The sequence below is a fragment of the Lipotes vexillifer genome, unplaced genomic scaffold (assembly GCF_000442215.2).
Source record: "Lipotes vexillifer unplaced genomic scaffold, Lipotes_vexillifer_v1.1 scaffold2315, whole genome shotgun sequence".
Classification (NCBI taxonomy): domain Eukaryota; kingdom Metazoa; phylum Chordata; class Mammalia; order Artiodactyla; family Lipotidae; genus Lipotes; species Lipotes vexillifer.
This window is the reverse complement of record NW_006792404.1, coordinates 802745-819295: the sequence shown is the minus strand read 5'-3', so window position 1 is coordinate 819295 and position 16551 is coordinate 802745. Positions and strand designations below refer to the sequence as shown.

General features: G+C 42.9%; 1 protein-coding gene across 1 annotated transcript in view; it reads left to right on the top strand.

The window, feature by feature from the left end:
- ZNF608 (zinc finger protein 608) overlaps positions 1-7591 on the top strand; it is a 106486-nt gene extending 98895 nt beyond the window's left edge. The window contains 5 exon segments of the mRNA XM_007465519.1: positions 2-1234; positions 2919-3336; positions 3918-4090; positions 5452-5605; positions 7506-7591. Of these exon segments, the coding sequence (XP_007465581.1) occupies positions 2-1234; positions 2919-3336; positions 3918-4090; positions 5452-5605; positions 7506-7591 (2064 nt within the window).
- The last annotated feature ends 8960 nt before the right edge of the window (positions 7592-16551 follow it).

Sequence of the window (16551 nt, the reverse complement as noted above, 5' to 3'; positions counted from 1 at the left end):
GAAAGAGACGGGGAGCCCAAAAACGGATGCGAAGCTGGGCAAACTAGAGGACGCCAAGGGGGCTGGCAGAGATGTATCCGGGCATTTCTTAAAGGACCATCTCAACAAGAATGAAGGGCTGGTGAACGGGCTGTCCGAGTCGCAGGAGAGCCGGATGGCCAGTATCAAAGCCGAGGCTGATAAGGTTTACACTTTCACCGACAACGCTCCCAGCCCTTCCATCGGGAGTGCCTCGAGGATGGAGTGCAGCGCTTTGGTGAACGGGCAGGCGCCCGTGGCCCCGCTGCACGTGCTGACCCAGAATGGGGCCGAGAGTTCCGCAGCCAAGACGAGCAGCCCTGCCTACTCGGACATCTCTGATGCTGCCGATGACGGCGGTTCTGACAGCAGGTCGGAGGGCGTGAGGTCAAAGGCCAGTTCCCCCTCAGATATCCTTTCTAGTAAGGACGGTGTTGTGAAAGGGCATTCTTCAACGACAGCACAATCATCTCAGATGAAAGAGTCCCACTCTCCCTATTACCATGGCTACGATCCTTATTATTCTCCAAGTTACATGCACCCTGGGCAGGTCGGTGCCCCTGTAGCCGGGAATGGCGGGAGCGCACAGGGAATGAAGATCAAGAAGGAGTCTGAGGAAGATGCAGATAAGAAAGACAAGGCAGAGCAGCTCGAGGCCAAGAAAGTGGACCATAATTCTGCATCCTTACAGCCTCAGCACCAATCGGTGATCACGCAGAGACACCCGGCCCTGGCTCAGTCACTGTATTATGGCCAATATGCCTACGGGCTCTATATGGACCAGAAGTCTCTGATGGCCACCAGCCCTGCCTATAGACAGCAGTATGAGAAGTACTATGAGGACCAGAGGCTGGCAGAGCAGAAAATGGCCCAAACTGGGAGAGGAGACTGTGAAAGGAAAAATGAGCTCCCGTTGAAAGAGCTGGGCAAAGAGGACAGTAAACAGAAAAACATGCCATCGGCCACAATCTCAAAAGCTCCCTCTACTCCGGAGCCTAACAAAAACCATTCTAAACTAGGGCCGTCAGTGCCTAATAAATCTGAGGAGACAGGTAAATCACAGCTTCTCACCAATCACCAGCAGCAGCTTCAGGCCGACAGCTTCAAAGCTAAGCAGATGGAAAACCACCAGCTTATTAAGGAAGCTGTAGAAATGAAATCTGTCATGGACTCTATGAAGCAGACAGGTGTAGACCCAACCTCGAGATTTAAACAAGTAAGATTGTGGAGTGTGGTCCCCACAGGGAGAGAGCAGTCTGAGACTTGTACATGGCTGGGCTTGATCTGGTTAAGAGTTCTTCACAGGAAATCCACCCAAGGGCTCCTTAGGCTGGATTCCTCTTCTCCTGAAAAATAGTTTAGATGAATTCTCGGGAGTTCTTGTGTACCTCTGAAATGTACATTGCTCACTGTTTCCTTGTCATGTTGTGTAGTGAAAAGAACCTTGGCCATGTGCTTTGCAGACTCCTGTTCCCTGCCATTAACTAACTGACTCTGATGAGGTCCCTTAACTTTTTGCTGAGTCCAGAGTGAGGGAATTCTACCCCATAGTGGCTGAGTTCTCTTCTAACTCTGAGATTCTGAGTTGAGTCTGAGCACTCAAACAATTTGTTCTTTTACGTTTTCAAATTCATTTTGGCATCTTCTGGGCATATTTAGATGGGGACCTTAAATTCACATTTCCCACTCATCTTTTTAATGAAACTCGGGGTGTCTTGAGGTGCCTAGAGCTCCGTTTTACATTCTACATTAAGGGCCCCAGAGCAGAGCTCAGAGCTTTTCGCTTGTGAGGAGAGCGGGGAGTCTGGGCAGATGGGCCTCAGGCAGTCACCCCAGAGCCCCCCTGGTCAGCCAGTCTGAGGTTAAATGTGACAACACCTGAAAATTGGTCACCATGAAACCACACATGTGCCAGCGCTTTCTGTCACAATTCAGATGTCCTGACTCAGCTGCAGTCCCACGAGTATGAATTCTGGTATTTCCCAGCATCCCAGCCCCCACTGAGAGGGAGGGGGGCTTAGAGGTCCCTGGTGAATCAGAGCAACAGAATCCTTTCTTCATGCTCATTTCTGTCCCAGAGTTGGACCTTAACCCCAGATACCCAGTGGGTTTATATCATGAATGGCATGGGCAGGTCACAAAGGCCATTTAAGGACCCTCAGCTTCCCCATTTCTGGAGGCTCGAATCAAGCTGTGACTTCACAGGGCTGCATTAGAACTATACAATTTGTGAGATTTATGGATGCCTTTGTTTCCTGGTAGAAAAGCCATAATGTGTCCTGTTAATTTTTTATTTTGTTTTGATTAAGACGTTAGCACATAATGAGACGTGATGCAGTTATATTAAGCCTCAGCTGCAGTAGGTGAAGAAAATGTATTAGGAAACCAAGAGTTTTCCCCTCTAAATGATGTAAATTGACATAATAATTACTTAAACTGTAGTAAAGCTTACTTAAACAGTAAGTAAAACATTGTTATCAGCTTGAGTTTTCTGAATTCTTTTTACTTGTGTGAGATGTTAAAAGGAAAATGAGGTTAGATTAAATATGTCTGAGGATGTTACTTAATGTTCAGAATTGACCTTAACAGCCCAGCTCTGAATTCCAGCGGAGCTAAATTTTGAAGCTCAGCTCCACAAACTGGGCAGCGGTGTCACCCTGATATTGCTTGAGCTTGAAAAACTTAGCTTTTGTCTTCTGTAAAAGGGATTATTCATGATGCCTACCTCAGACATTATTCCTCTGTAAGAGGAGGCAGTAAAGCACATTGCACAGTGTGAGCATATAAATAAATGTTAACTTAGAAATAATAGTAATCGTGCTGTCATGGTGATGAATGAGTTTTTCTTGAAAATTGAAATTTTGAAACAAGTCTTTTTTTTTTTCCCCCCCCAAAATCAGGATCCAGATTCAAGGACATGGCATCACTATGTATACCAACCCAAATACCTAGACCCTCAAAAGTCAGAAGAACTCGATAGAGAAAAGAAACTAAAAGAGGATAGTCCCAGGAAAACCCCCAACAAAGAGGGTGGTGTGCCCAGCCTTCCCGTATCGTTAACGAGCATCAAAGAGGAGCCTAAAGAGGCCAAGCGTCCTGATTCTCAATCCTTGGATGAGAGCAAGCTGAAAAACGATGATCGCAAGACTCCCGTGAACTGGAAGGACTCTCGGGGAGCCAGGGTGGCCGTCTCCTCCCCCATGAGTCAGCATCAGTCCTACATACAGTACTTGCATGCTTACCCTTACCCGCAGATGTATGACCCCAGCCACCCTGCATACCGGGCTGTTTCTCCCGTCCTAATGCACAGTTACCCTGGTACGTGTCACGGGTTCTCACTGTATTGGAGGGAAGAGGCTGTGTTCAAATACTAGCTATTTTAAAACTCAGGATAAATTAGATGCTTCAAGAGTGACCTTTGTTTGGCTTGTATTTAATGCTACTTAAAGAAGTCCCAAAGATGAAACGGATTTCATGGAAGATTTTTCATTTTTTAGACGAAATGTCAAGAGTCCTTAGCTCTAGTTTCCATAGGCTCTGGTGGTCTGCTGCAGCCATTAGACAGATACTTTATGGCCTAGGAAAATATTCTGAGCATTTACTGTCATAATCATAACAGTTACTATTCCTTGGAGTTAAACGGACACATAAACATATGAAATGGCTGGAAGCTCATTTCTTTTTAGAAACCTCTGATCATCAGGATGAATTAACTGGGAGAAGAGAATCGGAGAACGTAGACACAGTTTAACGATGACATAGCCCATTCTTAATGCAATACTCCCTACTTTAAGATCTCCGACTCTTGTCCCAAATTCATGTCATCCAAATTTTTTTTTTTTTTTTTTTTTTTAAGATGTCATCTGTAACTTGATGTGGCATTTGTTGTGTATCTGCAGGGGCCTATCTCTCGCCAGGATTTCATTACCCTGTTTACGGGAAGATGTCAGGGAGAGAAGAGGCAGAGAAGGTCAATACCAGCCCTAGCATCACCACGAAAACAACCACTGAATCGAAAGCACTGGATTTGCTGCACCAGCACGCCAGCCAGTACCGCAGCAAGTCTCCCGCTGTATGCCTCCTTTTGTCATCACTAACAAGTACTATGTTTCAGGGGGAGAAAAGCAGACAAGCTAGAGAACAGTCTTGAAATATAAATGGTTTTGGAACCCAGCTGTGATTTCAGGGTGCTGTTTTAGTCTAATATGGAAAGAATGGCATGTTCAAAAATAAGATGCTTTCATACATGGGGGAAAAAATTGTGAAAGCGTGTAAGGTAGCAGCAGTCTTTTCTGTTGGAAAATCTATACCTTGCTTACCCAGGAGGATGCCTGTTAGCCGGACATTTAAATTCATAGGAACCAACCTTGGGTGCAAAGTATTTGTGTTGCACTCATGTGCCAGAGTGAGTCACTTGGCTAAGGAGTGGTGGCTGTCTCTGTTCTGCTTTGACCTTGACTCCTCCACACATCCCTGTAACTCTGCGGAAGTGATTCAGACGTGTGTCTTTGTGAAAGACGGCTCCACTCCCACGCACCCACCTCCCCCAGAAAAGTGCAATTGCTAGTCCTAGAGACTGTTGGGAAGAGAGAAAACACAAAGGATGTGGTAGTTCTTGCCTAGAAAAGAGTTCGGAATAAATTAAAATATGGGCACTGTAATGTGCGTCTGAGTGTGCCTACCTGAGACTCTGTAAAGAAACCAGGAAAGATGATTCATGACTCCTTTCCTAAGAGTACTCCTTCTAGTGCGGAGATTTTTTTCAAGTAAGAAAAAGAACTTTAGCGAAAGAGTGGTTAAGTTCTAGTGGGTAAAAATGTCTCGGAAACCCACGATCCCTAGCCAAAGTATGATTCGGGAGAACTGGAGCTTCTCTGAGTGTTCAGAGATTGAGAGATTTTGGAATACTCCCGGAGGCCTAGGGCAATGATTTGCTTTGCTTGATATTAACATATAATATTAGGATGTATGTTCTCAGTGGAGGTAAGTATAAAGATAGGCTTAAAATTGTGAGATATATTCCCCTCACAAATTGTAATTAATATAGAAGAGTCATCAGAAAACTGGACCTTAAAGAAATCTCTACAACTCCTTCTCCTGATCCCCATGTGCAAGTTGTTTCTAGGAAGAAATTGGGTCGATTCTAAACCTGCAATTATGAGTGAGATGAGAGAGGTCCTCTTATTTCAGTCATTTGAGCAAAACCTTGATGCTGCTTTGGCGGGGAGCAGTACTTTAGTGTTGGCTCAATTCCAGTTGAAACTAATGCATGTCTTTTGAAATGATCTTTCATTAATAAAGAATTTTAAGTGTCTGTGTATTTACTTTTTAATCGTTAGCACCTGTTGCCAAAGGGAGCAAGGTGGTTTCCTACGCTCCTCCGAATTGTTGTTCAGAGGATTAAGGGGGGAATCTCTCTCTTTTCTGTTGCAGCCTGTGGAAAAGGCTTCAGCTGAGCGAGAGCGGGAAGCGGAGAGGGAGAGGGACCGCCACTCCCCCTTCGGCCAACGGCACCTGCATACACACCACCACACCCACGTGGGCATGGGGTACCCACTCATCCCTGGGCAATATGACCCTTTCCAAGGTCAGCAGCTCTGTCGTACTTGTGCCTCTGTTCATCCTGCTTTGGAAAACAGTTGCCAAAACTGCCTTCCTTGTCTTCAAATGAAAAGGTTGAGCTTTGAGTGAATTAACTCTGGGGAGGGTCTTTAACACTTCTTTCCTGGTATTTCCTTGGAACACAACTAAGGCTATTCCCACATCTCTGTGTTCTGTTAAGAAGTGAAATGGCTACCACTTAATAATTGTCACTTGTTGATGTTATCGGTGGTGGCCAGCGTCTGGGGCACTGAATATAACAATCAGAAGATCAGATAGCTGCTGCGGGGAAATTGTGGCAGACAGGGAGGGTTGGTGGGAGGCTTTGGTGAACCGACTGGCCCTGATCTCTGCAGGCCTTGAAATTGCTCTCTTTCCCGTGGAAGTAATGGGAGTCACGTAATCAAGCTCAACATTTTTTATAACCTAGTCCAGGGACTCTTCCAGCCCTTCACTCCTGGGACTCTTTCAGTAAAGAGGAGAAACATTTTTAAAGAGTCACAGCAACTGACGTGAGGAACCTTCAGTTTGTGATGTTTCAGTTGAGCATTTGTCCTAGCTCTGTCACCTCATGGCAGGGGCGGGGGAGTGGCAACCGTCTTTACCAGCGGATCACTTGCTTGGATCTTGCTGTCTTAGCTTTGGCTGTCGTAACAAAATACCACCGTTTTTATGGCTTTAAACATCAGAAATGTATTTCTGTTCATAGTTCTGGAGGCTTATAGTCTGAGATCAGGATGCCAGCATGTTTGGTTTCTGGTGAGAGCTCTCCTCCCAGCTTGTGGACGGACGCCATCTTGCTGTGTGCTCCAGTGGCCTCTTTGTGAATGGGGAGAGCTGGGGGGCAGGGGGCGGGAAGAGAGTTACTCTCTCGTGTCTCTTCTTAGAGGGACACTAATCCTGTTGGTTCAGGGCCCTACCTATAGGACCTCATTTAACCTTAATTACCTCCTTATAGGTCCTATCTCCAAACGCAGTCACATTGGAGGGTTAAGGCTTCCACATAGGAATTTTGGAAGGACACAATTCGGTCTGTAGTGCTTGCCAAGTTGCCTCTTACTCTGCTGCCTGAAAACAATAATAACAAACAATAATATGTTTGAAGGTACTTCCAAAAGTAGGAGGCGCTATCCCCACGTGAAGGGGTCATTTTAATTTATTCAACTCATGTTACTTGGTGTCAAATAGTGGTGTTAAAAGAGACCATAGAGGACATAGAAGGAGAGAGTCATCTTCCCGAAGTTTACATTTGTTTCCTCTGTTTTTTTCCGGCATGGTTTTCTAAAGAATTTTGAAGAATTTTCTGTTAGGCAACTTCTTGCCATTTGGAGCTATTACATTCTCTTACTGCTCCCTTTCTCTTGCAGGGTAAAAGTTAAGAGTATTTCTAAGTTCAATTCAGTGATTCCATGTACCTTATGGGATACATTGGTGTTCAATCACTGGGGGAAAAACGTTATAGTGATAAAAGTTATTATGAAAGTATTGTATTCTAAGCAAATAGAGTGTCGCTTCTATAATTCACTGTGACTTTGGATTCCTGTTGTTACCTGGTACCTGTCATTTCTCCTGAGCTTCCTATTCAGGAATGCGTGCAAACCATTTGGCACCATGCAGAGCCAGAGAGATGGAATGCTGTATTCACTTTGAATAGCTATTAAGAAATCACAGAGTATTCAATGAAGGGATGGGTACTGGTTAGACCGAGCAGTTTGTGGTCTGTCCTTGATGCATGAGACATTTCATGTGTGTGTGTTGAAAGGACAGATGGCTACTCATGGGGTCTGCAGCCTTTCACCATTGGGCCTGCAGCCTTTCACCATTGGGCCTGCATCTACTTTTACATTTCTGAAAGTCACAGAAACCCTGCATTTTTTCCCCATTAGGCTTGACCTCTGCTGCCCTCGTTGCCTCTCAGCAGGTGGCTGCCCAGGCATCTGCATCAGGAATGTTTCCTGCACAAAGAAGGTAAATAGCCTCTATGTTTTGAATCAGTTTTCTAGATAGAGACATCTTAATGGTGGGAGGAAATAAGTGTAGGCTTTTTAGACCAAACACTTAGCCCCTAAGGGTTTGATATTGGAGTGAATGTGCTTATTTTACCACTGTGCTTCACATGCAACTTCTATTCCATTCTTATAGCTGTAATGTACGTTAGCAATTAACTGACCTGTGTCTTAAACGGTTGAGACTTTTCTTAGGTTGTCTTCACTGCTTTGTTAAAATAATTCACCATGACTCCCTTTGTTTTATTATGTTTAAAAATGAAGTTGCAAATGGAGGAATGTATTTCCATAGTGCTAAAGGTAATGTTTGTTCTTTGATATTTTCAATTACCCCTCAAGTTGTTTTAAAAAGGAAAATAATTTATTTTTCACGTTGTCTGTCATTACCCTTGTGTTCATTCACTTTCTATGGAATTGAGTTCCATTGATTGAATAGAATTAAAATGTCTGTTGGTCTTACAGTTTTCATATTTTCAGTGTCAAATGTGGATGGAACCCCTCTGCTAAGGTTTTCTTTTCTCTTGCAGAGAATAACAAGATTGGAAATGTACGTTGTCATGTGACTGGATCACATGGGGAAGCGCTTTATACAGACATCAGTTCCATGGTGTTAATTTGAAATGCCTTAATGGCAGGCAAAAACCAGTCATTTCATTTTTGTAAATTACAGATTTTATCAGAGAGTAACAAATGTTGCTGTAATTAAACTTCTGTTTTATATATATATATATATATATATATATATATATATATATATATATATACACACACACACACACACACACACACACACACACACACACACACACATATTCTTTACTTTTTGTATCAGTAACCAGGCTCGCACACACAGGGTCTGCTGCCGGGTCGCAAACTGCTCAGTAAAGGAGATAAAAGATGTGCTTGTCAAATTGAGAAGTGTTAGCCACGGAAGGCTGCTTACTTTCTTTTCCTTTTGCTTTTCAATTGTAAATAAATAATGTTATGTATCAGTGTGCCTGAACCTTGCGTATCCTTCATATATTTCCCGTAAGCCCCTCAGAAAGGCTAACTGTGATGACGACACTTGGGTACAATTTAGATGTCTGTTTGGTGGCTCCTGTTAAGATGCATCGGTGTAAAATGTTCCTGTAGTCACTGTTTGTACTTGTGTATTGTGGAAAAAATACTTTTGGAAGGCATGGGGTTGCCAGTACCACAAAAACTGTGTTGTATATAATGTAAAGATTAAAACGGGAAAATAATGAGCATCTGTGAATAATGAGGTGTCATTTTTGATAATCTTGAATATGGCAAATAACCCGATAGCCTGCATACCAGAGACATCTGTGATGGTTCTATTACTTGAATAGTCCTGCAGTCTTTTTTTTTTTTTTTTTTAATGTTTACAATTATCCAGTTTTAGAAGAGAGAGACTTTAACGCCATTGCCTGGTTACTTGTTTTATGCTGTAATCTAGTTTATTTTATGTAAAATGTATATTGAATGCTTTCCTTTTTTATACCTGCCTTAAATAATTTGGCAATCAGAATTAAAAAGGTTTTTTTTTTTTAATATATATAATGGCTTCTTGTCTGTCTCATGTTATTTCTAGCTGGCTGATAGTATTTCTAATTCCCAAAGAAAGGTTCCTTAATATTATGAATGTCCATTGCATAAGATACAGTACAGAAATACTGACTTTTCTTATATGACACCCAGGTTTAACAACCAAATAAGTGGATTGAATCCAGCGGATATATGTAGCTTTATTGGGTATTTACTCAAATACAGAGTATAATATCACTACAAATTGTTAGATACAGGTTTCTGTGGTATGGAATGATATTGCAAAGATGTCAGGCTTGTGACGTATGGACAGTAGGTAAAATGTGTGAAAACTTGACTTGTCATTAAATTGTTTTACTAGCATATGTTATGCTGAACATACACAATTAACTGCCTTCTCACTTTTTTTCCTTTTCCTTGCTTCCCTTTTTCCCTCCCTTTCTCCCTCCTTCCCAGCAAGCGCTTTCTGAGCACCTACTTTATCCCAGGCACTGTACATGTGCTGGGATATAGCCATGAACAAAGCAGACAAAAATTCCCGTCCTCATAGAGTTTGCATTTTCTAGTAGGTGGGGTAAGCATAATAAAATATGTAAGTACTATGTGGATGGAGTATGTTAGATGGTTGATAAATGCCCCTGAGAAAAATAAAGTCTGGGAGTGGGCATGAGGGATGTGTGGGTGTTTGTAACTATTGGGTTGGCCAAAAGGTTCACTGGGTTTTTTCCTGTAAGATGGCTCTAGTAAGTAGCGCTTAGTTGTCTTTAACTTCATTCGAAACAGTTTTGTTAGATTGTATTGTGACAGCTGTCATATTAGCGTGCATTAGAAAAAAACTTATCAAACCTGGTGAATTTTTGTGTAGCCACTTGAATATTGAAGATGGAAGAAAAACAACATTTTTGGCATATTATGCTTTATTATTTCAAGAAAGGTAAAAAAACACAACTGAATCACAAAAAACGATTCGTGGAGAAGGTGCTGTGACTGATCCAACGTGTTAAAAGTAGTTTGCAAAGTTTCATGCTGGAGACTTCTCTTTGGGCAATGCTCCACAGTCAGGTAGACCAGTTGAAGTTGATGGCGATCAAATCGAGACATTAATTGAGGACAATCAACATTATACCACCCAGGATATAGCCAACATACTCAAAACGTCTAAATCAAACGCTGAAAATCATTTGCACTAGCTTGGTTATGTTAATCGCTTTGATGTTTCGGTTCCACATTAAGTTAAGCGAGAAAAAAACCTTCTTGACTGTATTTCCGTACGCGATTCTCTACTTAAACGTAACGAAAATGTTCCGTTCTTAAAACAAATTGTGACGGACGATGAAAAGTGGATACTGTACAGTAATGTGGAACGGAAGAGATCGTGGGGCAAGCGAAATGAACCACCACCAACCACACCAGAGGCCAAAGACGGTGATGTTGTGTATTTGGTGGGATTGGAAGGGATCTCTATTATGAGCTCCTTCCAGAAAACCAAACCATTAATTCCAACAAGCACTGCTCCCACTTAGACCAACAGAAAGCAGCACTTGATGAAATGCATCCAGAATTAGTCAACAGAAAATGCGTAATCTTCTGCCAGGATAACTGAAGGCCACACGTTTCTTCGATGACCAGGCAAAAACTGTTATAGCTTGGCTGGGAGGTTCTGATTCATTCCCCGTATTCACCAGACATTGCACCTTTGCTTTTGTTTTTGTTTTTGTTTTTGCGGTACGCGGGACTCTCACTGTTGTGGCCTCTCCCGTTGGGGAGCACAGGCTCCGGACGCGCAGGCTCAGCGGCCGTGGCTCACGGGCCCAGCCGCTCCGCGGCACGTGGGATCTTCCCGGACCGGGGCACGAACCCGTGTCCCCTGCATCGGCAGGCGGACTCTCAACCACTGCGCCACCAGGGAAGCCCTGCCACCTTTGGATTTCCATTTATTTCGATCTTTACAAAATTCTCTTAATGGGACAAATTTCAATTCCCTGGAAGACTGTAAAAGGCACCTGGAAGAGTTCTTTGCTCAAAAAGGTAAAAAGTTTTGGGAAGATGGAATTACGAAGTTGCCTAAAAAATGGCAGAAGATAGTGGAACAAAACGGTGAATATGTTGTTCAATAAAGTTCTTGGTGAAAATTTATTTATTTTTACTTAAAAGCCGAAGGAACTTTTTGGCCAACCCAGTACAGATAGAGTGTTCAGGAAAGGCCTCACTCACAGAGATGAGGAAGCAGTCATGCACATATCCGGGGGTGGGGGAAAACATTGCAGTGAGATGCAAAAGCAGAGCCAAAGCCCTAGGGTGGGGGGGGGGGGTCATGTGTTTGGACTGGTTGATGCTTTATCCCAGCTGTGAGTTTTAATGATTTTACTAGAACTGCTAATAAGAGTTCTACCCCCTTGGTTTTTCCTAAGACAGTTCTTTAAGTTGACAGAATTTGTCTTGGTACAATTTGGTTAGTTTTCCTACTTGGAGGCCTTTGCTTCACAAATGAATAGATAATTGCCATCAAAAATACTTCCTCTACTTTTGGAAGCCACCTGAAAGCGGCTTTTCTTATGAATTTCGTCAAACATTGTTTATGGCGTTAGCTACACGGCAGAGTATTTCACCTATTTTTCATCACTTTTTAAAGTTATCACATTTTTTCAGTTCTTAGACCATGTCTTGATGTGTCCTTGAAGACCTGATGTAATTTGTCTTATACCAGTTAAACAAGTTATGTTTCCTCTGTTCAGAATACTGTTTAAAGTATGACATTTGGTTGCCTACGTGCTGCTCCAGTTCTAGAACTGACTAAACAATTCAGCGTCGAAACACAGGACCAGAACTAAGGTCAATTTACATCTTCACCAGCCGTGTTATCATGTTCCTGGTGGTGGCTGGGGGATACTGTGGATTCCTGATGATTTATTTTCCTGCCTTTGGTAATAAATATTTTAAAAACTCATAGGGAAGCCAATCTCGCCTGAGCTGCACGATGATTAGATATATGCTTATTACGCACCAGGCTTTTAATTACTTCTAGTTAGGTTCCTAAATAGGTAGAGTATAAAGATGGGCATCAGACCATGCTTAACTCTGCTACTGTAGTAAACAGGAGTGCTGATAGATACAAAGAGTTGTATGACCGAAAGCAGAATGCAATTTGAATAGGCTCTCCCTCCAGGTTCTTACTGGAACGTTATTCATGACTGGTTTCCATTAATCACTGAATGAAGTTTTGTTTCTTCCCCTTACTGTTACAGTGTTGTCTCTGCTGATGACAACATGAATTGCCAAAGGCCAGAGCTTGTTTATATTATGTGTGCCATTTCTCTGGCTGAGTACATAGTCAGTACTGAATGGTAAATTAAAGATTCCCAGAAGACAAGCCTACTTGGCTCCATTATATTACTATGATGGATCTGCCATTAATACGGTTCTAATTGTTTTACTTTTATAGACATAAAATCAGTCCCCTTAGTGACTAATAATAGGGTTTATTGATTTTACTAAACATTATTCATTCCAGGCCTGCTCATATCAGCTTGTCCTGAACATATGCAAAAAGCCTGCAGTGCTGACACAGTGCAAATTAACTTCATGGAGAAATGAGACTGAAGAGTTGTTTACAGCTGTGGTCCCAGCGAATACAGAATATTAAAAACAAGGTAATAGGCTCCGTATATAGAACCGTTTGTTCCTAGATTAGGATCTCAGATGGCTTTTTCATGGAAATTTGCCATTGATGTTCAGCCCAGGTCATTAGCACTTACAGAATGAAAAGGCTGGCCTTATATATTCACCCTGGCTGTGACCCTGATTTAGTGTGGTTTCAGCCCAAGGGTCTGAGAGTAACCAGAATGAATAGCTCTGATTGATAGAGGATAAAACAGCAGTTTAAATGATAATTACTGGTCATTTCATTCCCTCCCTGACTCTGAAAAAGAGACAAGACAGGCAAAGCCATTTATTACTGTTTTTTGTCACTAACCACAGTCGTCCATCCCCTGCTTCCTCCAAAAGCTTGAGTCATAAATGTTGTTTGCTTTCAGTTAACTTTAGGAGAGAAAACAGAGTGAAACCCACTATTAGCAGTTCCTCCGTTGTGGTTTCTTTTTGATTTTTTCTTAACAAAATCACTCTCTAAAGCAGGGGTTCCCAGCCTTGGCACTGTGGACATTTTGGACAGGAAAAGTCTGTGCTGGGCGATGGGGGTAGGGGGCTGTCCTGTTTATCGTATAGGATGTTGAGCTACCTCTATCCACCAGTTGTCCCTAGCAGTTTCTAACCACACCCCGCACCCCCACCCCCAGCCCAAGTTGTGACAATCAGCTGGTCATGAAATTCAGATCTCCTGCCTAGCCCCTGGCCCACAGATAGACTGGTGCATTTTCTTGTTTTTTGTTGCTTTAGAAGATATAAAAGGCATCAGTGGTGCCTGGTGATCCCATGAAAATATAATGGGGGATGCTCATTTGACCAACATGGATGAAGTTGGACCAGATCTTTTAGCTTTTTAAAGAGAGTTGGATGATCTAGATTTTAACCTAATAAATAATAGTTTTTATACGTTGAAAATGAATTCAGTCTAAAAACCACGTCTGAGGGCTGAATTTGACTCACAGCACATCAGTTAGCAAGATACACTTTACGTATGTTGTTAAAAATCCTCACACTAGCTCTCTAAAATACATATTATTTTTCCCCAGTGTGAAGACTTTCCAGTTAGAAAACCTGGAGAAAGGAGTCATTCTTAAGTAGGTGCTGGGATTTTTTCCTTCCCACAGGTAGTGCCATTCGATTCATGTACAGGAATAAATGTTGGAAGCTTCTCGGATGCACTGTACATTTCTTTGAAGATTTTTTTTTTTTAACTTAGACATGTAAAAATAAAATGAAAGGAAACATGACAGACCTGGAAATTGAGAGGAAATAAAGCTCTCCAAGGGCCATCACGAACACAAGACCCTGATGATGCCCATGAATGTGGGCCAGTTCAGAGTCCAAGTTTACGGTCTGGTCAGGTGTATGGCCCTGGCCCGTCTGTGGTCATTCTGACTCCTCATGGAATTTCGAGTAGGTGCAGGTGGGACGAAACTCCTTGCCTGAGTTTATAGCAGAAATGGCTAATCATTGCAGCTCTCCAGCTACGTGTGGGTGAGACCTCACCATCTTTTCAGCTCAGCTCTCCGGGCAGCTACTGAAAGTGGACCAAAGTTAAGATACAAAAGAAAGCCAGTTTCACATCCCTCCAAGAAACTGAGCTCTTGAGGGATGGAATCATGACCTTGTATCTTTCAAGGGCATCAGAACCCCCTCATTTTCAAGCCAGGAGACTTAACATGGCACTATGCTTTCCGTTATTAGAAAACTTTAAAGTTATTTTATTTACCTTCAGTGTTTTAAAGCAACCTTTATTCCTTTAGTCAGAAAAGTTGGGGCACCAGAATCATTATTTATTGACTCATCTTTCCACTGACTTATGGAGGTGTTCTTTTTCTTTTGTTTTGTTTTTAACTTTGTCATCACAGCTCTGCTTCCTCTCCTGCTCTGTCTTATAAGGATCCTTGATTAAATTGGGTCCACCAGATAATCCAGGATAACATCCTCATTTCAAGGTCAGGTCAGTGGATTAGCAATCTTAATTCCGTTTGCAATCTGCGTTTCCCTTTTGCCTGGGTAGTAATCGGAACACAATAAATAATAATTACATAGGATTTACTGTGCACTAGACACTGTTCTTAAACACATCACATGAAACAATTCACTTAATGCATGTAACGACCCAACTACTATTCCCCTTTAGAGTTGAGAAAACTGAGGCACAAGAGGTAAAGTACTTTGTCTGAGTTCATGCCGCTATGTAAGTGATGGTCTGGCTTCATGACCACTGTGCTGTGTTGCTTCGGAAAAGGGATCCTAAACTGCCTAGGTAATTAACAAAAGCTAGCCAGCTTTTTCCTTTTCTGAGGTATGTATTACTTTCAGAGGGGCCAGTGAGGAAAACATAGCCTTTGTCTCTAGTTTTTATGAGACAAAGCCCTGTAGAGTCTTTCAGGAGCTGGCTGGCAACCCAGACCCGGAACCTGGAAGCCCGGAGGGGCCTCAGCACGTTGCCAGCAGAAGTTGCCAAAATTTTTATTTTTTCTCTGGCTGTTGTGGTGGTCCTTGCCACCTTTAATCCTCTGCCACCTACACTGGATAATTAAAAGCTCGGAATTCAAGAGCGAGGCTTGGTGGGAATGGGTGCTTGGGTGTCTGGTTGCCGGGGAAAGCTGATGCTTTTGTGATTCTGGAAGAGACCATCAGGGAGTCTGACAAAGGATCTCCAATTCAGACCTTTGATCAGCTCCAAATGATGTTATACTTACTGTCCCAGAAGGCTTCTGAAATGATGAGGAAAGGAAGACCTTCAAACCACAGCTTTAAATTCATCTTCCATAACCAGATCCTTTTCTAGAGCATTTTATATACACTGAAGTGGGAGGAGGGGATATGGGAAACATACTTAACATTTGCAGAATGTAAACATTTAAACTATACTGATTTCTTGTATTGGAAGTACTTATTTATTTATTTTTATTTTTATTTTTTTTGCGGTACCGGGCCTCTCACTGTTGTGGCCTCTCCCGTTGCGGAGCACAGGCTCCGGACGCGCAGGCTCAGCGGCCATGGCTCACGGGCCCAGCCGCTCTGCGGCATGTGGGATCTTCCCGGACCGGGGCACGAACCCGTGTCCCCTGCATTGGCAGGCGGGACTCTCAACCACTGCACCATCAGGGAAGCCCTACTTCTTTATCTTAATGTAGTGGGAGCCTAAAAAAACGAAATGACCTAGATTTTTCTTGGCCTCAGCAGGCCTTTGTTCCAGATGGTATATGCTGGGGGCAGGATGTGCTATTTGATTCAAAAATTCTTCCTAATAAGGGTGGCAGGGGGCAGGGGCTCAAAGCATCCTGGGTGCCATGCAATCATTAAAGGAGTGTAGGTTGGACACAGAAGGTGGTCCCATCTCCCTATCACTCTCCAGGGAAGGTAGTCCAATCACCCACCCCCTCGTTCTAGATCAGATCCCGAATTTTGCAGGGTCTATTTCTAGCCTGGTTATTGGCAGGTGGAAGAGGGGTACAGTCCCCAGCCTAGCAGGGTTGACCTCTTGGCACGATCATGGAGAGGAGGGCATCTCTAGCAGGGTGGTTGTAGACCTGGATATTTTCAGCTGTGTGGAACAGAAACTGTGGCACAGACTGCCTTAAACCACAAGGAAACGCGTTTTCTTCCATAACATGAGGCAGAGAGCAGGGTGAGCGCCAGGCACAGCCTTCTGTGCTGCTAGTTCTGCTTCTCTGCCACACTCTCTGCTTTGTCCTTTTTTTTTTTTTTTTTTTTTTTTGGT